Raw genomic sequence first — 23,402 nt, 5'->3', positions numbered from 1 at the left:
TACTGTTTTGATGTAATAGTATTTGAGCTCATCTAAACAGTTTGTGCTGAATTATCTATATTTTTCTCTGTGGAGGACTGACAGCTGTCAAAAACTCACCTATACATGCACAGTTGTCAACAAACATCCTATACAAATGCATTCGAAACAGTCTGGAGTGACTTCACTGAAATTAATGTAGTATACACACACATAAATTTAAATGTTTTACAGAGCAGTGCCCTCCACTAAAATGTTCTACTAAAGTATTATACAGTGCCAGGGTTAGCATTCAGTTGAAAAGCCAGCATCTCTGATGGTATGGGGTGCATAAGTAAATACGGTATGAGCAGTCTGCATGTTTTGGAAGGCACTATGAATGCTGAAAGGTATATAAAGGTTTTAGAGCAACATATGCTCCCCTTCAGACGACGTCTATTTCAGGGAAGGCTTTGTGTATTTCAGCAGGACAATGCAAAACCACACACTGCAGCTATTACAACAGCATGGCTTTGTTGTAGAAGAGTCCGAGTGCTGAATTGGCCTGCCTGCAGTCCAGATCTTTCACCTATAGAGGACATTTGGCGCATCATTAAACAAAAAAAATACATCAAAGACGACCACAAACTCTTCAGCAGCTGGAAACCTATATCAGGCAAGAATGGGACCAAATTCCAACACCAAAACTCCAGAAACTCATAACCTCGATGCTCAGACGTCTTCAAACTGTTTTGAAAAGAGGAGGAGATGCTACACCATGGTAAACATGGCCACGTCCTAACTATTTTGAGACCTGTAACAAGCATCAAATTTAAAATGAGCTCATTTTGTGCACAAAATTGTAAAATTTCTCATTTTAAACATTTATGTTATCTATGTTCTATTGTGAATAAAATATTGGCTCATGTGATTTGAAAGTCTTTTAGTTTTCATTTTATTCAAATTTAAAAAACGTCTCAACACTTCCAGAATTTGGGTTGTATATTGTAAATTTTTTTAAGTTAAGTAATTAGAAATACTTAATGCAAGTAGTAAGTCATGACTTCCTGTAAGTGCTAAGCAATGATTTCCCATTCTATATCCAATGCTATACACCCTGTGCAGAATTATTAGGCAAGTTGATTTTCTGATCATATTTTTTTCCCAAGCACATTTTACCAATTCCAAACCACATCAATCTTAATAACTATTAATTTTGTATTTAATCATTTATAAGTGATATATAATTGTTCATGAATGCTGGAAATGAAAAACGCCTTCTACGTTTATTAGACAGGGTTTTTTTTATCAGACAAAAATAAAAAGTCAAAAATTATTAAATGCTCATGAGAAGTATGCAATACTAATGCAACACTAGAAATTGCAAAGTTAAGGCATGACCAATGGACAGCAAAACACTCATTGGGTCAGCAGGATCAGACAAAAACAGGTGGAGAAGACATGTTAACTGCAAAAGAATAAAGAATTAAGGTGAAGAATTAAGTGTGAATCCATCAGGAACCATTTACTCTCCAGCACCACCAAAGAATAAAGAATCCTAAAAAATGACACCTCACTTAAGAAGAATCACAAGCTGAAGTGTTGTAAAATACATGAATACTGTTTTTTTTTTATATAGGCTTTATAGACTGATTGAGAGTGACTCTTGAAGGACCAGCACCACATCATCTTGTACCACTGTTTGAAGTGGCACCAGAATCTGGCAGTAAGGTGTGCGACTTAATTTTTAATCCATCTCCAATCCTGAAAAGTCAGATATGGACTAAAAATGATCTTCCAAAACTTACTGCCAGATTCTGGTCCCAGATTTCGTGGCACCAAACATCCCAACCAACCCTACACAGAAAACTAAGCTTCGTCCCAAATTTTGAACAATGGCTGAGGGAGTGATTAGGGAAACCTGTTTGAAAACAACAAGTCATGAAATGCAGTTGCGTTTTCACAATAGCCCAAATTACACACTTCAGATAAGTTAACAAATTATTTTTGCCAGTAATTGATTTGTGACAGCATTGTTTTTTTCTTGAAGACGGATGGAGGTTCAGAGAATGAAGAGAGGTTTGGAAAAGCCCCAGCCCCTTCAACCGGACCCTGACCATAACCCTGAGTAATTGGTTGTGATAAAGATCTGACTCTACTTGTTCACAGCCTGGGGACTCACAAGAACCTTATTGTTTATCAGTGAGTGCTGCCTGAACCTAACAGACCATCAGCAAATGCATTACAATTACAGGCCCTACTCAAACAACATGTAGATACAGTGCAATGCAGTCTGTGTTTGTTCAGTTTTATGAGGTGGAATTTAATCATTCAGATCAGGCGGCATTTTCTTCTGTCATATATATGGGCTTTATTACTTGTTGGTAGATTTGAAGATCAAACAGAATGAGCGGTCTCAACCCTGGGGTGAATCTGTATCAGCTAGGACAAAAGCATCAAACAACCTTTGTTATTCAGAAACGCCACGACACCGTTGATCCTAGACTACAGCAGATCATTCAGTACCTTCAAATGCCTGAACAGAAGTGTGAGGGTCAAAAAATCCTGTCACATGCCCACAAAACGTTTCCAAGAATGCCCTCAATTTCCAGATGTCTTTAATGTCACTGCAATTTTATTCTGCCTTAGGACAAAATGTGCATATTACCACGACAGCCCCCTACATTAATAAGCTATTGTGATAAATAAATAAGTAGTTTCCTAAAATGAGATGAACATAACAGGGAAAGGTCAGGAGACATGCAGAGAAGAGGGTGTTTTTTTTCTTTTGTTTTCCTAAACGGTTGTCTCCGAGCGCTTTTGCAAAGGTTAAGATGACAGAAGCTCAGATGAGACGCTGAGGGTGAGTAGGAGGGGCTGGTCCCTAAGCGGGGCCTCCAGTCCCCCAAGGGTCCTCGCTGACTGAGACGCACCCTGACAGTAGGCAGCAGGACAGTGGCACACCACGGGCAGCATGGGCACCATGGGGCAAATCCCCTTCTCTGTGCCTCATACACACACACCTCCCAACTGTAGACACGGTACTGGAAAAACAAAGACTGGAAATGAGAGGATAATTGTAGTGAAATGGCATAAAGATCTGAAATGACCGAGACAGGAAGAGTGCCAATGAGTGAAAGTTAAGGAGAAAAACAGATTGTGACAGTGCATCATAACCCAATAAAAGAGTGCCATTACACAGCCATCGAGAACATTATGAGTCCTGTTCCAGTCTTTTCCTATTCCAGTGGCCATTCTGATGTCTAATTCTTCTCTATTGTTTGATGATGGATTAGCTGACTGGATTTCCATTTGCATACCACAATTGTAGTTCTTTTTAAAGGAGCAAAAAGTCACGGTGGAGTTTCTTATAAATGGAACTGCACTAGAGCAGTGGATTGTAATCCAAGAATGAGTCGCAGGACAGCAGGAAAAAAAAAAACAATGATAAATGCAAATAATAAAATGCAACTAGCCATATAATTGTGTATAATTAGGGCCAGCTTATGGGCTTTTAAAAAGGATGAGAAAATGCTTCCAGTGTCTGTTGTTGCTGACATTGAAGGTTGTAACTCTACTGTGCAAATTTATCTGTCACTTCAACAATTTAGGTTGATGGGTCAATCAAGTAATGCTCATTTTTTGTCATATCTATTGAATACACCTCTTCTATATGATTAACACGTTATAAAACTGCCAAGGTTATATAACTGTCCTGATATTATAATGATGGAGAAAAAAAAAAAGAAAACACGTGTTTACACTAGTTCGTTTTCGAACCTTGAAAACTGAGACTTTCAAAAATGCTGCAAACCCCGTTTTAGTTTGAAAACGCCTATTGTTTACACTACGCCGGTGTTTTCGAACCTTGAAAACGGAGACTTTCGAAAACGCCGTTTTAAAATGAAAACGCACTAGTGTAAACGGGGCCTCAGAACAAAAGTGCTTTGAAGTTTATTATTATTTGAGAAGGTTTTGTCTACAGAAAAGCCACATGGTCTAATTAACATAATACTTTGAATATAATATATATAAAAAAAAATGATATAAAATGATTTTAAAATATAAGTATACAATAAGTTTTTGAAAATAAGATCTCGTTGTTAGATGACTTGCCTGGTTAAATAAAGGTTAACGAAGATATTACAAAAAGTACTTTTTACCTTGAAAACTTTTTTAAAAATATATTAAGATATGAATATGGTAGAAAAGTTTTTCAAATTCACACAAAACCAACATGGATACACAGAGCACATGACTAAGAATCTGGCACTTGTTTTAAACTAGACTTTTACAAAATATTTCCTGCTCTTTATCATAGACACTCTTACAGAATGTCAATATATCAACATGTACAAGCTACTTGCGTAATTGTAAAAACCAAAAACCATGAACAAAATTAGGTAAAAGAAAATACAGTATGACCCAGATTACGTGAAATACAGGATTTGTTTTTTTCTGTGTTGTTGGGCTGGTTCCATTTTACTAGAGCGCCAACAACAGTAAACGTAAATATGTATCCAGAAAACATTGCATGCTCAGACAGTAGAAAGATCTGTGGACATTTCAAGTTCCCAAAATAGGGGGTTCTTGCTCCACACAACATCATTTATGCAAGCTACACTTAATAAGATGGGATGTCAACTTGTTACACAAGGCTGATCTTACACAAAATATCAGATAGCTTTTGGTAATAAATAACTCCCATGCAATTATTAAGAGGTGGAATTCGTTTATACGAACATGCTACAATTGTCTGCTCATTTGCATAGATTGCACCTGGGGTGCAATGCATCAAAATGGCACTCCTACTGCTCTGCTAATCACATATACACATGCAGATTGGTGCACACACATATATAAATATGATTGTAAGACAAACCTCTTACAATTACACATTGTATTTTACACAGAAACAAATTTTTTTTTTTTTTTTTTTTTTTTTTTTTTTTTTTTTAAAGGTTTCCTTTTAAAATGTGTCAAAGCTGATATTACATGAACCTGAGGAAAAGCATTAGTAACAATTCATTTCAAAGGTCCACTGACATACTACTAAGTAACTTTGCACCTACAAGTCAACTAACTCTCGTTAGAGCAATAATAGACTGTAAATTTAGGGTTTAGGGTTAGGTGTTAGGTTTCGGGTTAGTAGAATACATTGACGTAGTTGCAAAGATACTTATATATATAGTTAGCTGAATGTCTGTTGGGGGACCATCAAAATAAAGTGTTAGCAGATATTACAGTCTAATACTCTAATGAGAGTTAGTTGTCAAAGTTACTCATAGTTAGTCGAATGTCTAAAGTGGACCATTGAAATAAAGTGTTACCAAAGCACTTTATTTTACTTTTTAATAATGATAATTTAATAATGATAATAAAAAAAAAAAAAAAAAAAAAAAAAAAAAAATTTTTTAAAGGTGCTTTAAACGTTGTTTAACAGAACGTTGTTTTGGTAATTACATGAGCTGAATGAAAAAGATTCAGCGAGGCGTCTACCAACGCTATCTCATGACCAATTCGTAAGTATTTTACAAGGTGGCTAATTTGTACAAATTCATACGATTCATCTAAACCCTAGTGATGGGTAGGTTTAGGGGCGGGGTTTGGGGTAGGTCATTCGTACGAATTCATACGAATTAGCCACCTCGTAAAATACGTACGATTTAGCAAAAAACTAACAAATTTGTACGACTGAGGTCATATGAATTCGTACGAATTAGCCACCTCGTAAAATACGTATGAATTGCCGTGAGATTGGGTTGAGTCTACCTGTGGTTACAATCATTTTAACACAGCATATGTCACAATTCACTCATTCTAAAAGAAAAAAGAGAGATGAATGTTTGTGAATAAAGCACTTTATAAAGTGAGCAGGTAACAATTTTTCACTGTTTTGAAAGAAGAAGAAAAATAATGATAATACAAAAAAATAAGAATTTTACAAAAGTTTGACATAAGGAGACATAAGTGATTTTTTGATGTACTTGCACATTTTTTGTTTTGTTTTGGAAAGAAGTCTCACTAAGGCTGCATTTGTTTGATGAAAAATACAGTAAAACTGTAATATTGTGAAATATTAAAATATAATATTATTACAATTACTAAAATAACTTTTCTTTTTCAGTATATTTTAATATATAATTAATTCTTGCGATGGCAAAAATGAATTTCAGCAGCCATTATTTCAGTCTTCAGTGTCACATGATCCTTCAGAAATCATTCCAATAACCTTATTTGGTGCTCAAGTGACATCTTTATCAAAGTTGAAAACAGTTGTATTGTTTAATATGTTTGTGGAAACTGATAATTTTTTTAGACCCAAACATTTGAACGTTATGTTAAACCTGTAGTTAAAAACAGTATATCATTTTTAATCACAGTTTGATTTAGATGGAGCACTTGACCAATAAATCTATGTCTAAAAAGAATCCAAACCATCTTTCACAGAGGCATTATATTATATTATATTATATTATATTATATTATATTATATTATATTATATTATATTATATTATATTATATTATATTATATTATATTATATTATATTATATTATATTATATTATATTATATTATATTATATTATATTATATTATATTCAACAGGCAGGGTGTGGATGATCCTATTGTCTAGATGAGAAAGACATTCTACATCTTTCAGGTTTAGATTTGGTTGTGTCTGATTTCATTTGATAGTAGTTACATGCATCTAACATGGGAAATAGTGTATTGAGACACTTAAAAATTATGCAAATGGGTATTTGACAAAACAGGCTGTAGTACAGATTAGCAGTAATGTGTGCAAATGTTTTTACTGGCCTTTCTCTTTATAGAACTAGTGGTAACTACACTCATGATGGATTAGACAAGTGTACTTATCTAGAACAAATGTTTTATAGGTCCAAGATATTTTAATACAACATTTTGTCCCTCATGGTAAACCTGAACTTAAAACAACATTGTGTTTTAAGCCTTTTCCTGGCCCCAAAATATAAGGTGAGATATGTAAAGCAATGCAGTACTTTAGCCTGATGCTTCTCTCTAACAATTTAATGTGTTGTTTAAACATAAACCAATTTCCCGTTGTAAAATTACAGCTCATTACTAGCGTGGATAACGGCTGGAACAACAGTATAATGGCGTGAGAGCAAATTACCAGCCCAGCCACAATATTAATTACCAGTTCACAAGGCACATTCCTTGCTGAAAAAGTGTTTAATAAGAAAACCTATAAGCCCTATTTCCTTGATTACAAACAGCCCCGAATTTTCTTTTTTTCATAAAACAAAGAAATGAAGAGAGAGGGGGTGTGTTGGAACAATTACTGTACATATCACAAAATTTAATTTCCCTCATTATTCTGAAAAGGCACCCGCTGTGATATTGTATTTGCATTACCGTTTCCATAAATATCATCTTAAATGTACACATTTCGACTCAGTTGTGGAAGTCAAGCAATGTTTTTTTTTCTTTTTTTTCCCATTATGGATACTGAGCAGAGTTGATCATGTTTATTTCAGGATTTTAATGCATTATTTACAAGTCGGATGCTAATAAAAGCAGACTGCTCATTTACTAATGACTCGAAGCACCCGGAGCATTTTTCCAATTACTTATATTAAAACTGAAAAACACTCTTATAAAACCTAGTAGGATAAAGAGAGAGAGAGAGAGAGAGAGAGAGAGAGAGAGAGCATAGATGGAGAGAAAGCATGTGTATCCTGTTTTTTGCTTTAATTGAAAGCAAAAATGTAATGTTCAAAGATTATTTCTCTGAATCAAATAGACAAACCTCAAGAAATTAAATACAAATGTGACAAATGAAGGCTTGTCTTCAAATAAAGGCAAAATAAACAGCGACATTCAGGAGCAACAGGATGAAGCTGCTTCTTTTCACAAACACCCGGCCTCTCTTTATGACCTGTTCATTTCAGATCTTTATAAAGCGATTCAGAAACAGGCAAGAGAGCAGTTGTCATAAGTTGGAAATGAATGTATTTTATGAACCTGTTCTCTGAGGAAAATAACACTTCAGATTAAATTTGTTTTCTTGTCAGTTGTTGACAGGACGAGCCCAGCAACTTATTACTGTTCGATCAGAAAATGGGCTTTGATATAAATTACAGTAATTTTTTTTCAGTGAAAATGAAAGACATTACAGAAATACAAATCGTGGAGAGTCAGATAATCAGACATAAAAAAGCTATTCTCTGTTATTGGTTTATGGATTTGTCACATGTTTTTTGAATCAGAGGGGAAGCATGTGAACGGTTTTGCAACCATACTGCCCAACTGGATGAAAAAAATGGGCATTTTTATTATTGTTACAGCTTTTACAGTAATGGATGCTGCTCTCATAGGTTTTATTGATTTGTATGGATTTTTCTTTTTTCTCTTTTTATTCTTCAAAAGAATAAAACATCAGTTTCATTTTCTCTAACACTGAAGTTTTCAACAGAGAGCAAAACAAAACGCTCCTCAAAAGACCTTATGCAAGAGCGAGAAAATTTTTATGCAGACAGAATGATCTTTTAATAACATCAGTTTATGACACACTCACTAGATATGAAACATCTCATGTGGACAGAACACATACTGCACATTTTATTATAATTATTCCTTTTCTTAACATTTCCAAGCTACGTATAAAAAGCAATACTGTATATCCACCAGGCTCAGATTTCATGAGCAGCATGTGTCATGTATTAATGGCTTGTCATTACTGATAACATCTAAATGAGTTACCTATTAACTTCAAATGCTCCACTCATTGGAAAATACAGGAAAATTAGTTAAGCTTGGCTATTGAGTTGCCATATATATATGTATAACAAATTGAAACGAAGGGGAAATGCGATCAATATAGCTTTTAATTTTACACCTCATTGATCATGTCAATATCTCGCACACCTTCAGCCATCTGTAGGAAAACTGACTAGACTTCCAAGCTGAGTGTGTTTGACTGAGTATACTAATAATGCATATGTCCTTTAAAAGAAAAAAGATTGCACACGCTCCTGCTGCTCACGCAATATGATAATTAGGCTCAATAACACTACATAACCTACTTACATACACAAACATAGACGAAAGGAACCTCACGCGATCTCATTTTCCTACTGTTTGCTTATTGTTTTACTCATTATAATGATGAACATACAGAAGAAAATTAAAAGCGTGATAGTAAACGGCTGATTGAAATCTAATCAAACTGATCTCAACTTTAATCAAGCATTAGTAATGACTTGAGGCAAATATGGTACACACATACATGCACACATACATACAACAGTCGGAGAAGCCATCTGGTCATAATGAAATATGAAAGGGTTGTTTAATCCAACAAACACACACATACACACATTAAACACACATACAGATAGATATGCATTGTTTGAGAAGAGCTGGAAGAAATAAAACAGTGGTGGTCTCGAACTCCCCTTCTCGTTTTCTGATGTCACAAGGTAGTTGGAGTTTGCAAATGGTGTCACATGGTTTATTGTCATTTCTATAATTAGAGAGCCACAGATGTGCACACCTCCTGCCAACTCTGAGCCTCAGTTATTAAATTAATTTTAGTCTCCCTATCCATCTCTAAAACAGGTTGAACCAGAATAGGGAGTTTTATTTATTTATTTATTATTATTATCGGTAACGTTCTCACCCAGGTGTTTAGCCACAAGACAGGTATCAACAAAGCTTAGCCGGTACTCACTTGATCAACAGGGCTTCGCTAAGCAGCCCGAAGCAGATTGCAGCAGACTTGAAGAGCGAGTGTGGAGGGGGATTTTCAAAAGCAGTCATCATCCGATACACCACGTACGGCACCAGAGCCAGCAGGAGAACAGCGATGGCTAGAATGGGCCAGGTCTGCCACTGAGAGGCCACGGTCCGCCAGGGTGCACATCTCTGCAGCTGATACTGAGGGAGACATGGACAGGAAGTCTCATTACTGAAGGATAAACAGGAAGGGAGCAATCAAAGCAGGGGATTTCTGAAATGTCTGATTTAGGAAAATTGGCTTTGTCATATATAGTTGAAGTGAGTAATGTTAAAATACTTTTTACTATCCCAGCTTAAAGGGTTAGTAATGAAAATTCTGTCATTAATTATTCACCTTCATGTCGTTCCAAACCCATAAGACTTTCGTTCATATTCAGAACACAAATGAGGATCTTTTGATGAAATCTGAGAGCTTTCTGTCCTTCTGTTGACAGCTTCAGAAAATTCATAAAGAGATCGTAAAACTAATCCATATGAATTGAGTGGTTTAGTCCAAAAAATTTCTGAAGAGAAACAATCGCTTTATATGATGAACAGATTTTATGCACATTCATAAACTCGTACATCAATTGGGGTAAACCAACGGAAGCTCAAGGATGTTCGCATGATGTGCAAGAACCATTCTTATTATTCTTGTGCGTCAATCAGATTCGATTGAGCTTCTGTTTATGTTCGCTGATCAATGTTCATATGTGAAAAGCCTAAATTAAATGTGTTCATCATATAAAGCGATTTAGTCTCTTCAGAAAATTTGGACTAAACCACTCTATTCACATGGATTAGTTTTATGATCTCTTTATGAACATTTTGAAGTGTCAAAGTTTCATTTGCATAGCTGTCAACGAAAGGACAGAAAGCTCTCAGATTTCATCAAAAAGATCTTCATTTGTGTTCCGAAGATGAACGAAAGTCTTACGGGTGTGGAATGACATGAGGGTGAGTAATAAATGACAGAATTTTCATTTTTGGGTGAACTAACCCTTTAATATGTAGGCTGAAAAGAGTAAATATTGTGACTCTGAGGCGCTTTCAAAACATTGCCCTCCTTGTTTGAGAATCTTAGTACTTTGTTCGACACCTTCTGTGTGAATTGGATGCAGATGGAAGAATTCCTCTGTCACAGGGAACGCATATGTGACAAACTTTCAAACATCTGGATCCAAAAAGCCTCTCTCTTCATTTAATTGTTGGCAATTAAAAAAACATATATCGATAAATATTACAAACCTCCTTGGGTTACATCAAGGAATGAATGTTTTAAAGGTCAGATCAGGTCTTGATCCTTAAGATAACAAGTGCACATATTTACTGTTTGCAGTGTAAACAGTTAAAAAAAATAGCTAGTTAAATAATATTGTAATTTTAATTGAAACTTGAATCTTATCAGCAATCAAAATATTTCAGATAGAATATCAGAAAAGCTTTTATAAAAGTATGCTTTTCTGTTTTCGTTCCGTATCCTGAGGGCCAGTCATTAGGGCTCCACAGAAAACAAACAAGCCGCCTTTGTGAGGCTAAACATCCCTCCTGACTACAGCTTGTGGCTTCACACCTGTTCTCTCTCTCTCTCTTTCTCTCTCTCTCTCTCGCCTTGGCTTCAGGCATGGAGAACTCTGTCACGGCCACACATTGCGTGTGTGTGTGTGTGTACTCCTGCGCCCTCAGGCACTTTGTCGCTGACATTTTGTTTTATAGCCTGTTTTATTAATATTCTTGCCACTTACCAAATTAATATCCGAGTTGGTGAGAAATTTAATAACCACAAAATATTTTACAGGAAAGTATTTACTCTGAGGAAGTAGATGAATAGATCACCACATCCTCAATTCATCTCATAAATATATAAACCAAACAGAGGATTTTTGTAGGCCACACAGAAAGCTCACCTACAGCATAATAGAACGGGTCTTTATTCCACCTACAACTTCGCATCTCAGTCCTCATATGTGTTTTTGTGGATGAGGAGTAAAAAAATTCCCCTTGAAAAAAAAAAAAAGAAACTTGAGAAAAAGAAAAAAGAAAAAGAAAAGAAGCCTGACAAGCTAACCACTCCTGGTGTGATATCTGGAACAGCATTTAATTAGTGTCCCTGCCTCATCTGCAAATGCATACCGCCGCCTCACTTGTGTTAGAACAGCTATTCATTAATTAGATTCTTTGTGGCAAGTGCCACTGAACTATCTGCACTGTTTAAGGTTGCATCAAACTGCAGTAAGTGCTTTCCTGATAGTGGGACGCATCCATCTTCATTTCTCAGCCTCTATGTTTGACTCTGCCCTTCAGCCAGATAGAGAAAAACAGAGAGAGAGAGAGAGAAAGAAAGAAGGAAAGAGAGCTTCAGAGGGACCTGATTCGAATCATCCCAGGCAGACCCTGAACTTTCACCTGCTTTTATTTCCACACCGAAGCTAATTAATTTACAGAGGTAAAGTGGGTGCCCACTTGTGGAAGCGTACAAGAGCTGCCATGATCTGAGGCACATACAGCAACAGATACAAACCAACATGTGGAGCTTTTCAGGATCTCGCTGAAAAAAAAAAAAAAAAAAAATCAACATCAAAGTTGGACAAATATAAACAGGCTAGATTCCTACAGAAAACAGATATGGGCCGTGAGAGGAGAAGCTGTTCCACTAGCACACAGATACTTCCTGAATGGCCTTTTCTCCCTCCATGTGGTTCAAAACTATAGTGTACCTACACAACCCCAATATCAGCCTGATCTTCATTCGAACAACCCTCCTTCATCTGAATGTAAACAGTAGATAGTCTTTACATCACGAGCTTTGCTCGACCTTTGCTCCTCTGGGTGTTTTGCATTGCTGTGCTCCAGGTGTAATATTGGAGTTTATTTAGTCAGGGAGGGTACATGGCATTAGTAGCACAGTTAGACTGGTTTCTATATATGGATGCATGATTGCCTGCAGTCCCACAAGAGAACTGAGGAATAAATGGATTTAGGTTTGACTTGATGATGGTTTGAAGCTGCTGTTTTTAATGGGGGCTGTGTGTTTTGAGTACATTTAAGGGGGTATTTACATAACCCAAGAATAGGGGGTATTGGAAAGTACGGGGCCTGTCTGGACCGTCATGCTTGTTAATATGCTCTGGAGTTTTAATTTAGCCGATTTCCTTCACCCTCATGTACCTCTTTCCCTAAGCCAAACCCACGCAAACGTTTAGTTTTCTTTTTAGTAAAAAAAAAAAAAAGAAAAAAAAAAGCTGTATACCAGCATACTACCCAACCCTAACTTGAAGTAGCCAATATATTGCTGCCACGAAGACATTCTTACTGAGAATTTTCCAAGAATTTAAAGGAAAAAGCTGCCATTCTAAAGTCACTATAGTCCTGCTTTTATTTATCCACTTCAACTTATTGAGGAAAAATGTCTGCCTTTGTGCTTGAGCTGAATAGATACAAGGAGCTGAAATGCTATTTGTTAAAAAAAGAAACATATTTTCCATCTTCTAAAGCTAATGGACACAATTCCCAAGGTAAATGCTTCTGAGAGGTAATATGTTGTTGAACAATGTGAGACTTCTAATGGAGGGACAGTAAAGGAAAAGGAACATTCAGGGAAAGATAAGGGTGGAGAGAATGGGTCAGTGTCTTTGTCTTAAATAATCAGAGGCAAGATGGCATAGCCCGTTAAAAGTTTTTTAAACGGGTGAGCAGTGAAATGGAGCACTACTGTGCAGCTGTTAGCCTTGTATCTCTATCCTCTCAGTATGCCCCTGGGCCCCTGTCATATTTGTATTTAAACAATGGCTCTATCAAGGCTAAGGAGACTCGGTCTGGGTTAAAAGCACTGTAAAAGGGTCACAGAATACAGCAGGAAAATTTGATTACCCTGGAAGACCTAAAGATAAGAAGCAGCATTATTGAGACAAGCAGTGGAAAAGATGGTCTTGTGGGTTTCCATGTTTTTTCCGTTCCTTCTAGAATAGAACTATTGGATGTAAACCTTTTTTCTTCTTTTGGAAAAATACTGAAGTAATTTTTTAGAAAAAAGTGATTAGATAGATAGATAGTCACAGCAATAGTAAAAATCCCTCTTAATGTACATTTTTAACCTTAATAAAGCAATTACTGTAGATGTGCCTCTCATATTGAAGTGGGATAAACTCAAACCAGCTATAAGTTGATACAGATTAGCTCTCTAATGGGTAATGAATGTGAAAATTGTTCTTGCAGCTTTTGATACATGACCTCTTTACATGTTATGAATACATATGTGCAATAAAGTGGAAGTAAAGGAAAAATGAACTGGGTCAGGCATCTCATTTGATAAAAGAGATGCTTTATATGTAATTAGGTATTCAAAATAGTGGTGGATAATTAAACATTTTATTATCCCAAATGGTGTGAATTTGTAACATCTTTAGCAGGTAATCCAGTATAACTACATAGTTAGTATGCTTGTTGTAATAAATTAACTCTTGGTTAACAATCACAGACAGCATTGTGTTCATCACCTCCTAATGTTTTATGAAAATGACCTTTAGGAGCTATCCCAATCAATCAATTAGGCGACACAAGGCCTATTGGGATTATTTAAAAGCCAACATCTTGGAAGTAGGACACTACACATTCTTCTATGATCCATATTAATAAGGTAACCCAAATACATTTTGTACATTTGTGCATTACGTATATATGACATCATTTTTGGAAATGCATTTCACCTGAGGGCCTAACTATACATATATTATTAATTTGTTTCTATATTTACAAGATGTCCTCTTTGCACTAGTGCTACAAAATAAAGCATGCACAAAAAAAAAAAAAAAAAAAAAAAAAAATTTATCCAACCAGTGCACAAGCTTTGCCGCTGATGTACAATCAGCACAGAACCATTGTCAATCGAGGTACGCTGGGATACGGAGTCCATTTCTCTCAGGGGAACTCATAACAACTGATCAAATCTACAAGAGGGGCACAGTTCATCTTTTAACATGCTGTAAATGATGTCGGCTGAAGAAAGGAAACAAAAAGCACAAATGGTCAAGTGAAAGGAAAGATAAAAAAAAACAAAAAAAACCCCGGAGAGAAAGGACAGAGTTGGAAAAGAAGGGTGGAGGAAAAAAAACATGAATATATTTTGTCCTCTCCCTCTGGCTGCTGTTTTGCATAGACATTGCTGTGTTGGCGTGGGAGTGGAGGGCTTTGTTAGACCAGCATTAGCATAAGTTGATCAGAGGACTTGTCTGAATCTGACAGGAAAGAGGATGGGCCCTGAAGTGAACACTTTGTGACCACTACAAGATACAGAGAGACAACTTTACTACAGCATCAAAGACTCATTGCCTAAGTGAAAACTGACGGTTTGCTGAGAGGTTCCACTTACTGGAACCTCTCTTAAGTGGGCAGTGGACAGAAAGCACCAGAAAATTATCATAAAAAATATAAAGTCTTCTAAAGACATAATAGCTTTGTGTAACAAACAGATGGACATTTAAGTCATTATTCACCGATAATCTTCCAATCCAGTTAGAACTCAAGAACTGGATCAGTCAGATTCATGACCGAATCATTCACGCTGGTTTTGTGAACCTTCTTGAATTGCACACTGCTACACAAATGGTCTTATGAATGCACAAGGCCAGATTTTCAGTGAAAAATGCATGTGTTCCTAATACAAATAAGTAATGGATTCAGATAACTTAGAAAACAGAATCTTATGGCATTTTTTGATACTTTTATGGTGTGTTTTGGAGTGTTTTGGAGTGTTTTGTACTTTGTACGTGCAGGTCGCATATCCGCATCCGCATTATTACTTTATCCACAAGGCAACCGTGCCCTGGGGGCCTCGATTCACAAGTTAGTCAAAGAAAAACTGCATAAACAGAACAGACAGGAACGCATGCAAGCTACAGCTACAATGGGGGCCTACAAAGACGAGTGATTGTACGAAGAGGTTAGAAAGTACCCTCATTTGTACAACTCTAGCATGAAAGAATACAAAGATGTTTATATGGGTTGTAACTCATAGAGGTATTGCAATGAGTCAATTGAAGTATACTTTGTAACTGCTTTCGAATGTACGCATACGCTAAAAAATGAAGTATACTTTCTGCCTTAGTCCTCATTCACTTTCATTATATTAAAGAGTAGCCAGGGTATTGTCATTGTGTTCAGGGCAGGACTGTTCTCAAACATGTGAGAAAGTTATATGATTTATTTTTATTTTTATTTTATTTTTTACAAATATACAATTGACATCTGAATCAGCAGTAATAAAAACAATGCAAAATTACAGCTTAGTAAAAATGATGCTACAATATTATGGTAAAAAATTTAGATCGAGCTCAATGAAGGGAAAGAATTTTTTAAAGCCTTTCCATTCAAGAACATTTTTGTTTTTATTTTCCATATTTTTGTAAAAACAAAAAAACAAAAACTATTCTAAGCAATTGGTTTCCATAATGATTTACGGTTCGTTAGTCAATTTAATTTATAATTGAATCGGATGGATGTGGCTCTGCCTAATTCCCTGTCTCCCAAGGATGAGAGCACATTTAAACTGTTTCATTAACACCAGGGGCCTATAGAAAAACGACCCCAGAGCGCACTGTGATGTTCCGAGCGCAAGTTGTTCTACAAAACATACAGCGCTAATGGAACATATCCGAGTGCTGTAAAATACTTCTGGGAACCAGAAATGACAAGTTTCATGACAGCTTTGCCTCTTTGGCTCACTCACAAGCAGTCTCTCATAAAAAATAAAAATAAACCTTTAGTCAAATTAATTTAACAACTGGCAACGCCTTGCTAAGCCACCCAAAAGCACCCGAAATCTCCACCCTATGGCGAAAACGTACCACAAATTACCCATAAAAACTAATTAATACAAAAATATCCCCAAAAATGTACTACTTGCGTACAAAGGAAGCTTTATAGTCACATAACTAATTTAAGATTACACATTTTCCAACAGCATTTCGAAGTTTTGCTCAGGAACAGGAGCTCCGATATAGCCTCTGAAATGAGCTTGTGCATTGTTTGCAGACCGACAGTCTAACGTTCCTGAAGCATGAGAGTAGAGTCCATTAACTAATAGAGATTAAAAGCCTGATGCCTCTCCCCCTCCCTCGGATTACACTTCCAAAGCACACGGCTGATTGATGAGAACCAGCAGGCTGCCTGGAATCTCCGCTTTCATTAAGGTTTCCCTCCCTCCTTCCCTCTTTCCATCCACCCATCCCACCATCCGCTTCGCTATACCTCCGTCCATCTCAGTGGGGGAAGAGGGAGGTAAACAGATGGAGAGGTCTGGAGGAGATAAGTGGCAGCACTTTAGCATGAGCACTAGAAGGGTTCCATGCACCGAAGGGTCATTTCTGCCACCTGATGTGATCTATTCTGACATAAAAGAAGTCCACCTATATGTCATCTTCTGCTTTGTCCAGGTTCTTTCATGAACAAGACTGTAGTAGTTCCTGGACCAAGAGGCTTGACTTTTACACTTTAAAACCGAACAGTGAAATCAAATTAAATGAGTTAATTTCACTCAAATACTACGGAAAGTTCATTGTTCTTTATAGAAAAAAGTTACAGGAACTCAATAACTGATTAAATTAAAGGGTTAGTTCACCCAAAAATGAAAATTCTGTCATTAATTACTCACCCTCATGTCGTTCCACACCTGTAAGACCTTTTTTCATCTTCAGAACACAAATTAAGATATTTTTGATCAAATCTGATGGCTTGCATTGCCAGCAAGACAATTAACACTTTCAATGCCCAGAAAGCTACTAAAGACATATTTAAAACAGTTCATGTGACCACAGTGGTTCAACCTTAAAGCATGAAGTTACCAGAATACTTTTTGTACACCAAAAAAACGTGGCGGCATGACATTGGCAGTTTGATACACGCTCCGAACCACTGATTCGAAATAAAAGATTCGTAAAACTTAGAATCTTCATGAAGCAGTGTTTTGAAATCACCCATCACTAGATATTGTTGAATAAAGTCGTTATTTTGTATTTTTGGTGCACAAAATGTATCCTTGTCGCTTCATAACATTAAGGTTGAACCACTGTGGTCTCATGAACTGTTTTAAATATGTGTTTAGTAGCTCTCTGGTCACTGAACGTGTTAATTGTCTTGCTGGCAACGCAGGCCTCACTGAGCCATCGGATTTTATGAAAAATATCTTAATTTGTGTTCCGAAGATGAACGAAGGTCTTACGTGTGTGGAACGACATGAGGGTGAGTAATTAATAGGGGTGTGACGAGATCAAGTGTGACGAGATTTCTCGTCGAGGCGAAAAGTAGTCTCGTGATGTTGCCATGACAGAGTGTTAGGATAATTAGGAAAGAATATGCCACCGCTACGTTTAAATTACGCCTCCACTGTCCTTTTGCTTTGTGTTTAAATAAAAAAACATTTAATTCAGTTGGATAACGGTCACCGCCGCTCCATATTTACAGAGTTACGCGCGATCGCTGAAAGTGAAAGTAAACGCGCGCGCGCATTCAGACGTGATTTCAATACTCCGCATTTTGAAAGCGGCTCCCTGATGAATACAGATATCTCTCAATATGAAAGCTATCTTAGGCTGGGCAGTGTAGTTGTAACCATCTCTTAGCTCTGTATCAAAGAAAAAGTTGGTCTTATTTGCACTTTGAATATTGAGAGAGTGCGATTATGGTTGCACTTATTAAAGTGTTACCATAAAAATGAATAAGTTTTCTCTTAATCTTATTAAGCACAAACAATAAGGTTTAATTTGTTAACATTAGTTAATGCACTGTGAACTATCATGAACAACAATAACAATGAATGACTATTTTTATTAACTAACATGTAGCAAATATATTGCTCATTGTTAGTTGATGTAGGTTAATACATTAATGTTAATAAATGTGACCTTATGAGACTTATTGTAAAGTGTTACCATTTTTATTTATACTGTTTTTATTTCTATGATCAGTTTGTGGAAAGGAGTTCAGTTAGGAGGTCAAAAGTTGTAGAAGCTCATAAATCATGTACAGTAAGGTCTGAAGAGACTGAAATCGTACAGAAGAGAAGTCACTCAGTTGAGTTAGTGGCAAAACCTTTTACAGTGCTTGAGTATTGTTGTCTTTTTGATAATTCATACTCAGAAAGTAGAACTAAAATGACATTCATTACAAGATAATTAGTTAAAACATTTTAAATACACCTGCAGAATATTTTTTCTAGTCATGTTTTTCGCCATTGAGGATTTCTTAGTGTGTAAAAATCTTGTCTCATCTCGTCCCGTGAACTCAATCTCGAGTCTCGTCTCGTCTCGTGAGATACCCGTCTCGTCACACCCCTAGTAATTAATGACAGAATTTTCATTTTTTGGTTGAACTAACCCTTTAGGCTGAATTTAAACTGAATGAGTTGCGACTTATTAGGGTTAACATTGTAGGTCTTATAAGGTGCTGAAATAGACTGTAAGATGGACGATTTTTTGGAAATAGCAGTTTGAGATAGTAGCACCTAGGTAAGAGTGTGTGTGTTCGAGAGGGGCGGTTATGTCATTCTCAGGAGGATAAGGTGCCCTGACAAGGCAATCAGGAGTGAAGTGATTCTGCAGCCACGCGGCCTCAGTGCTCTCGTCCCTCACTCTGATGAGCTTTTGACAAATGGAGAGCAGCCGAAATTGGTTTTGTATGAGTGCTTTCAGATCTGTCTCTTAGCAGGATTATTGCCACCTGTCTTCATTGGCTACATGAGTCCGTCTATTGAGCTCACTCAAGGGTTTAGCGGCTGGTCGTTCTGGATAAAATGGCGAAATGGCTCAAAAAAAATCCCTACTAACCTTCCGTCTCTGCCTTATAACTATTAATATTCAATCCAGCCCTCCCCTCTCCTGTCTGTGCCCAGGTGACCAAATTGCAGAGGTCAACAGCACCACTCTAAACAAATCTGTTCATCACATATCGTCCAAATGTCAACCAGAAGCTGAAACAGGAGGCTTGTGGAAGTGCGGGACCTATTACCAAAGCCCCGTCTCAAACCTTACAATCTGCTCATGCTCCCTATTAAATTAATGGCAGATAGTGCATCGCAATCAAGTGAACCTCCATAATCGGATAAGTTACTCAATTCAGATAATGAAAGCTGGAGAAAACTTTGTCTTGGGGACAGTGATATCTCCAGTGATCAATCAAGGAGCAGCTGCAGCACTTTAGAGATTCTTTTCTATCTAATCATTAATACGGCAACAAAAGAGAAACTATTATTTTAAGCCTGGGAAACAGAATCGATAGTCATGATCGATAGGCAGATTCACAGACTGTGTCACATTTACAGGATAAGAGTGTTGGATTGCGGTGACTCAGCTCTGTTTTTTGTTATGTGAGTACTGGAGAGAATTGTGGGGTGGGAGGGGGTGTACTGTGAGGATACAAATGGAGGTTTGTAACGTACATAGTGATCTTGTAGGGGGGACAACCGGGAATGGTGTCAGGACAAGTGGACTAACCAAGTTCTGTGAAAAATGTTGTACTTAATAACAAATATTAATTTGCAGTATTAAAGGGATAGTTATTAGATCTCACAGAAAATAATGTAAATGTTACAAGGTGGTGATTTCGTATGAATTCATATAATATTAATCATACAAAAACTTACAATTATTAGAAAAAAAAAGTAAGCATGAAGGTGCACTCCTAACTCCACCTCTAAACATATGTTCCCATCAGTGACAAAAAAGTACGAATGAGATTCCATAAATGAGCCACCAATTCACCAAAATGTAAAATAGTTACGAAATGCCATGAGATTGTGTTGATTAAACACTAATTTTGGCACAAGTAAGAGGGGCGCACACATGGATCCCAACCACCCAAAACAACCACTCAAAAACACCCGAAAGCTTCTCCCTTTGGCAAAAATGTACCACAAATTACTCATAAATTTTAATTAATAAAAAAAAAAAAAAATATATATATATATATCTCCCTGGAAATCCCAGAGGAAGCTTTATAGATCTTATTCAGAACATCGCCATGACAGGTATGAAAGTGAGGCTGTGAGGGGTAGACTTGGCGTGTTTTCAGTGGAATCTGCTTTAAAAAGTTGCATAAAGCTCTTAGATTACTTGTAGTTTTCCACAGCTCATGTTGTCATTTTTTTTTGTCTACTGAAAATTCTTGGAAAGATATTTTTGAGGTGTTTCATCAGCAGAACAATCCAAAAACATATTAAAATAACAGTACAACCCACTGAAGAGATGTATGTCTATCCTTCAAAGCTTCGCTTTCATTCCCGTTAAAAATCAAAGATGGCACTGCTGTGAATAAGGTTTATAACGTTACACTCTATGTAAAACCAGTTGATCTCAGTTGAAGTGATATGTATAAACATGTGAAGATGAAAAGGACTAGTATTCACTCAAGGTTAGTCTGACACCTGCATGTGTCAGATTGTAAGCATGGGGATTTTTTTAATTAAAAAGGAATGCCCTCATAACAAATGGGACAGGACAGATACATCAGAGATCCATTAATTAATATGCGTCAGTATGGTATGTTTGGCACAGGCTGAGCTTATCAACTGTGGTGAAATGAGAGCTATTACACAACCTTAAGCTGTGGTAAAAACATCAGTTAGTGAAATGAAAGGTGCAGAGTGAAAGAGAGATGTGTGTGTACGGTCCCTGTGAACCCTACGTTGTGGGGACAAAATGTACCCATTAGGAAAACAGCTTATAAATCATACTAAATTATGTTTTTTGAAAAAGTAAAATATTCACATATGCAGTTCATAAAGGGCATAATGTATTTACATATATTCACAGTTTTCAAGTGACGTCAAACCCTGTAAATGTTGTGTGTAAACTCTTATGCGCTAAGTTAAATACACTTATATTTTAGTGTTGGTTTAGTCAATACACATATATCACCTGACATATCTGTTCAGTTAAATGAGTTGGAGTTGGTGTGGCTTTTTGTTCCGGGGTGGAGCAGTCAGGAAGCAAATCCACATGGGACACATTGCCACCAATTGTTAAGATAAATATCACTTTTTAACGTTCAAGTTAAAATAACTTAACATAAAAAAATATATGCATGTGCATCAGTATGTAAAGAAGTATGTTTGATTGTTTAAAGATTTATTTTGTTTTTATTTATATACTAAAACATTTTTTTTTTTTTTTTTTTTTTGCTTCAGGGTAACATTGTGCAGTTATGTTCAGGCAATATCATAAGGTTAGGACCATATGGTGCATTCAAGTCCTCCCTGGAATTTTGTTTTTACAAGCTCGGAAAAAAGAATATGCATTATGTGTGTAATTTATGTTTATTATTATTATTATTATTATTATGCTGCACACAGAGAATGATGGGACATGTAGTTTAGTCACTCATCAGCACATAAACTGGCTAAATGAGTAGTATTTTCTGGCAAACTTTATCTCTCTTCTTTATTAACAGTACACATTATGCATACAAACTACATTTTACTGTCAGCATTCAGAAATAAATTTATCGTGATTGAAAACAATTTGCTTCCGCCATTGCTTCTCACTCATAATTACGACTTTGTGGTGGCATTCATGTGCATTCAACTCATAAATACAATCTTTCTGACATGACTTAATCTCACCAATAGTCAATGTTTATACTATCTACTGATACTTGCAGAAAGTACTTATTAGTTTCAGCAATGGCCTTAAAGGGATAATTCACACAAAGAAAATTGTGAAAATTGTGCATAATTTACTCAAGTTGTTCCAAACCAGTATGACTATATTCTGTGAAACAAACAAAAAAAGAAGACACTTTAAAGACACCTGACAACAGGAAACTCTAAATGGGAATTCTATAAATGTTGGTTTGTGGAACGGTTTTATATGCCCATTTCAAACCCTAAACCAGAAGAAAAAGGCCGCTGTGGAGTGGTCTTCATAGTAATTATTTTAGAATGTTTTGCATAATGTCATTGAACGAGATATAAACTTCTATATCCATCACTTCATAAGAGCCACTTCTGGCCCAAAACCTTCTCAAAAACAAAGTCTGCGAGATTTTTATTCATTCACATTCATAAAATAGAACTTACATCTGACATTTACTCAAGTAAGTGGGACATCAATTATGTAAAATTAAACCAATCCCTTGTGTTTGACTTTGGATGAGTGCCTTTAAATACCTTATGGCAGTAATTTTGCAAATGATTAGGCAGATAACTCATGATGGAATGTTAATTTCAGTGATTAATACAAATAAGGAGGGATTGGTTGGAGCCATGATCTAAAAAGTCATTCTTGCATTTCTCAAAGAGGTCATATCATATCATTTTACCATTTAATTTTTCATTTTCATCTGTTAATCATGGTTTCTTGCCCCACAAACAGTTGCAATTTTTATTTACCCGACCACTGCTGTTATCAGGCTAATATAAATTGGTCTCTCTGACCTTTAAAATTAAACAGGCACTTTTTGCTGCTGTATCTTAAAGACCTCTATGTAAAATATCTTTGTTATGATTGGCTAACCACTCTGAACTACAGGGAAAAACTCTGAATGGCTGATGTTAGGACACAAGAATTATTAGAGCGAGTTCAACTCGACCAGCCAGTCATATATATCTATGGACAGTGTTGGGAAAGTTACTTTGAAAAGTAATACATTACAATATTGCGTTACTCACTAAAAAAGTAACTAATTGCATTA

The 23,402-nt window shown here is 36.3% G+C and overlaps 1 protein-coding gene across 3 annotated transcripts in view; it reads right to left on the bottom strand.

The window, feature by feature from the left end:
- Positions 1-23,402, bottom strand: part of LOC137011464 (uncharacterized) — a 139,340-nt gene that overhangs the window by 8,004 nt on the left and 107,934 nt on the right. For 2 of the 3 annotated variants that reach the window (XR_010893475.1, XM_067374331.1), the window contains one exon: positions 9,676-9,881. Coding sequence is in view for 2 of the 3 variants with exons in the window: in XM_067374331.1 (XP_067230432.1) it covers positions 9,676-9,881 (206 nt within the window). In the remaining variant the exon portion in view is untranslated. Of the gene's footprint in view, positions 1-9,675; positions 9,882-12,243; positions 12,271-23,402 lie in introns of all 3 variants that reach the window. The other variant, XM_067374330.1, reaches the window with a different exon arrangement.

The sequence above is a fragment of the Chanodichthys erythropterus genome, chromosome 21 (assembly GCF_024489055.1).
Source record: "Chanodichthys erythropterus isolate Z2021 chromosome 21, ASM2448905v1, whole genome shotgun sequence".
NCBI classification, from domain to species: Eukaryota; Metazoa; Chordata; class Actinopteri; order Cypriniformes; family Xenocyprididae; genus Chanodichthys; species Chanodichthys erythropterus.
The sequence above is the reverse complement of the archived record's forward strand: the minus strand, read 5'-3'. Positions and strand labels throughout refer to the sequence as shown.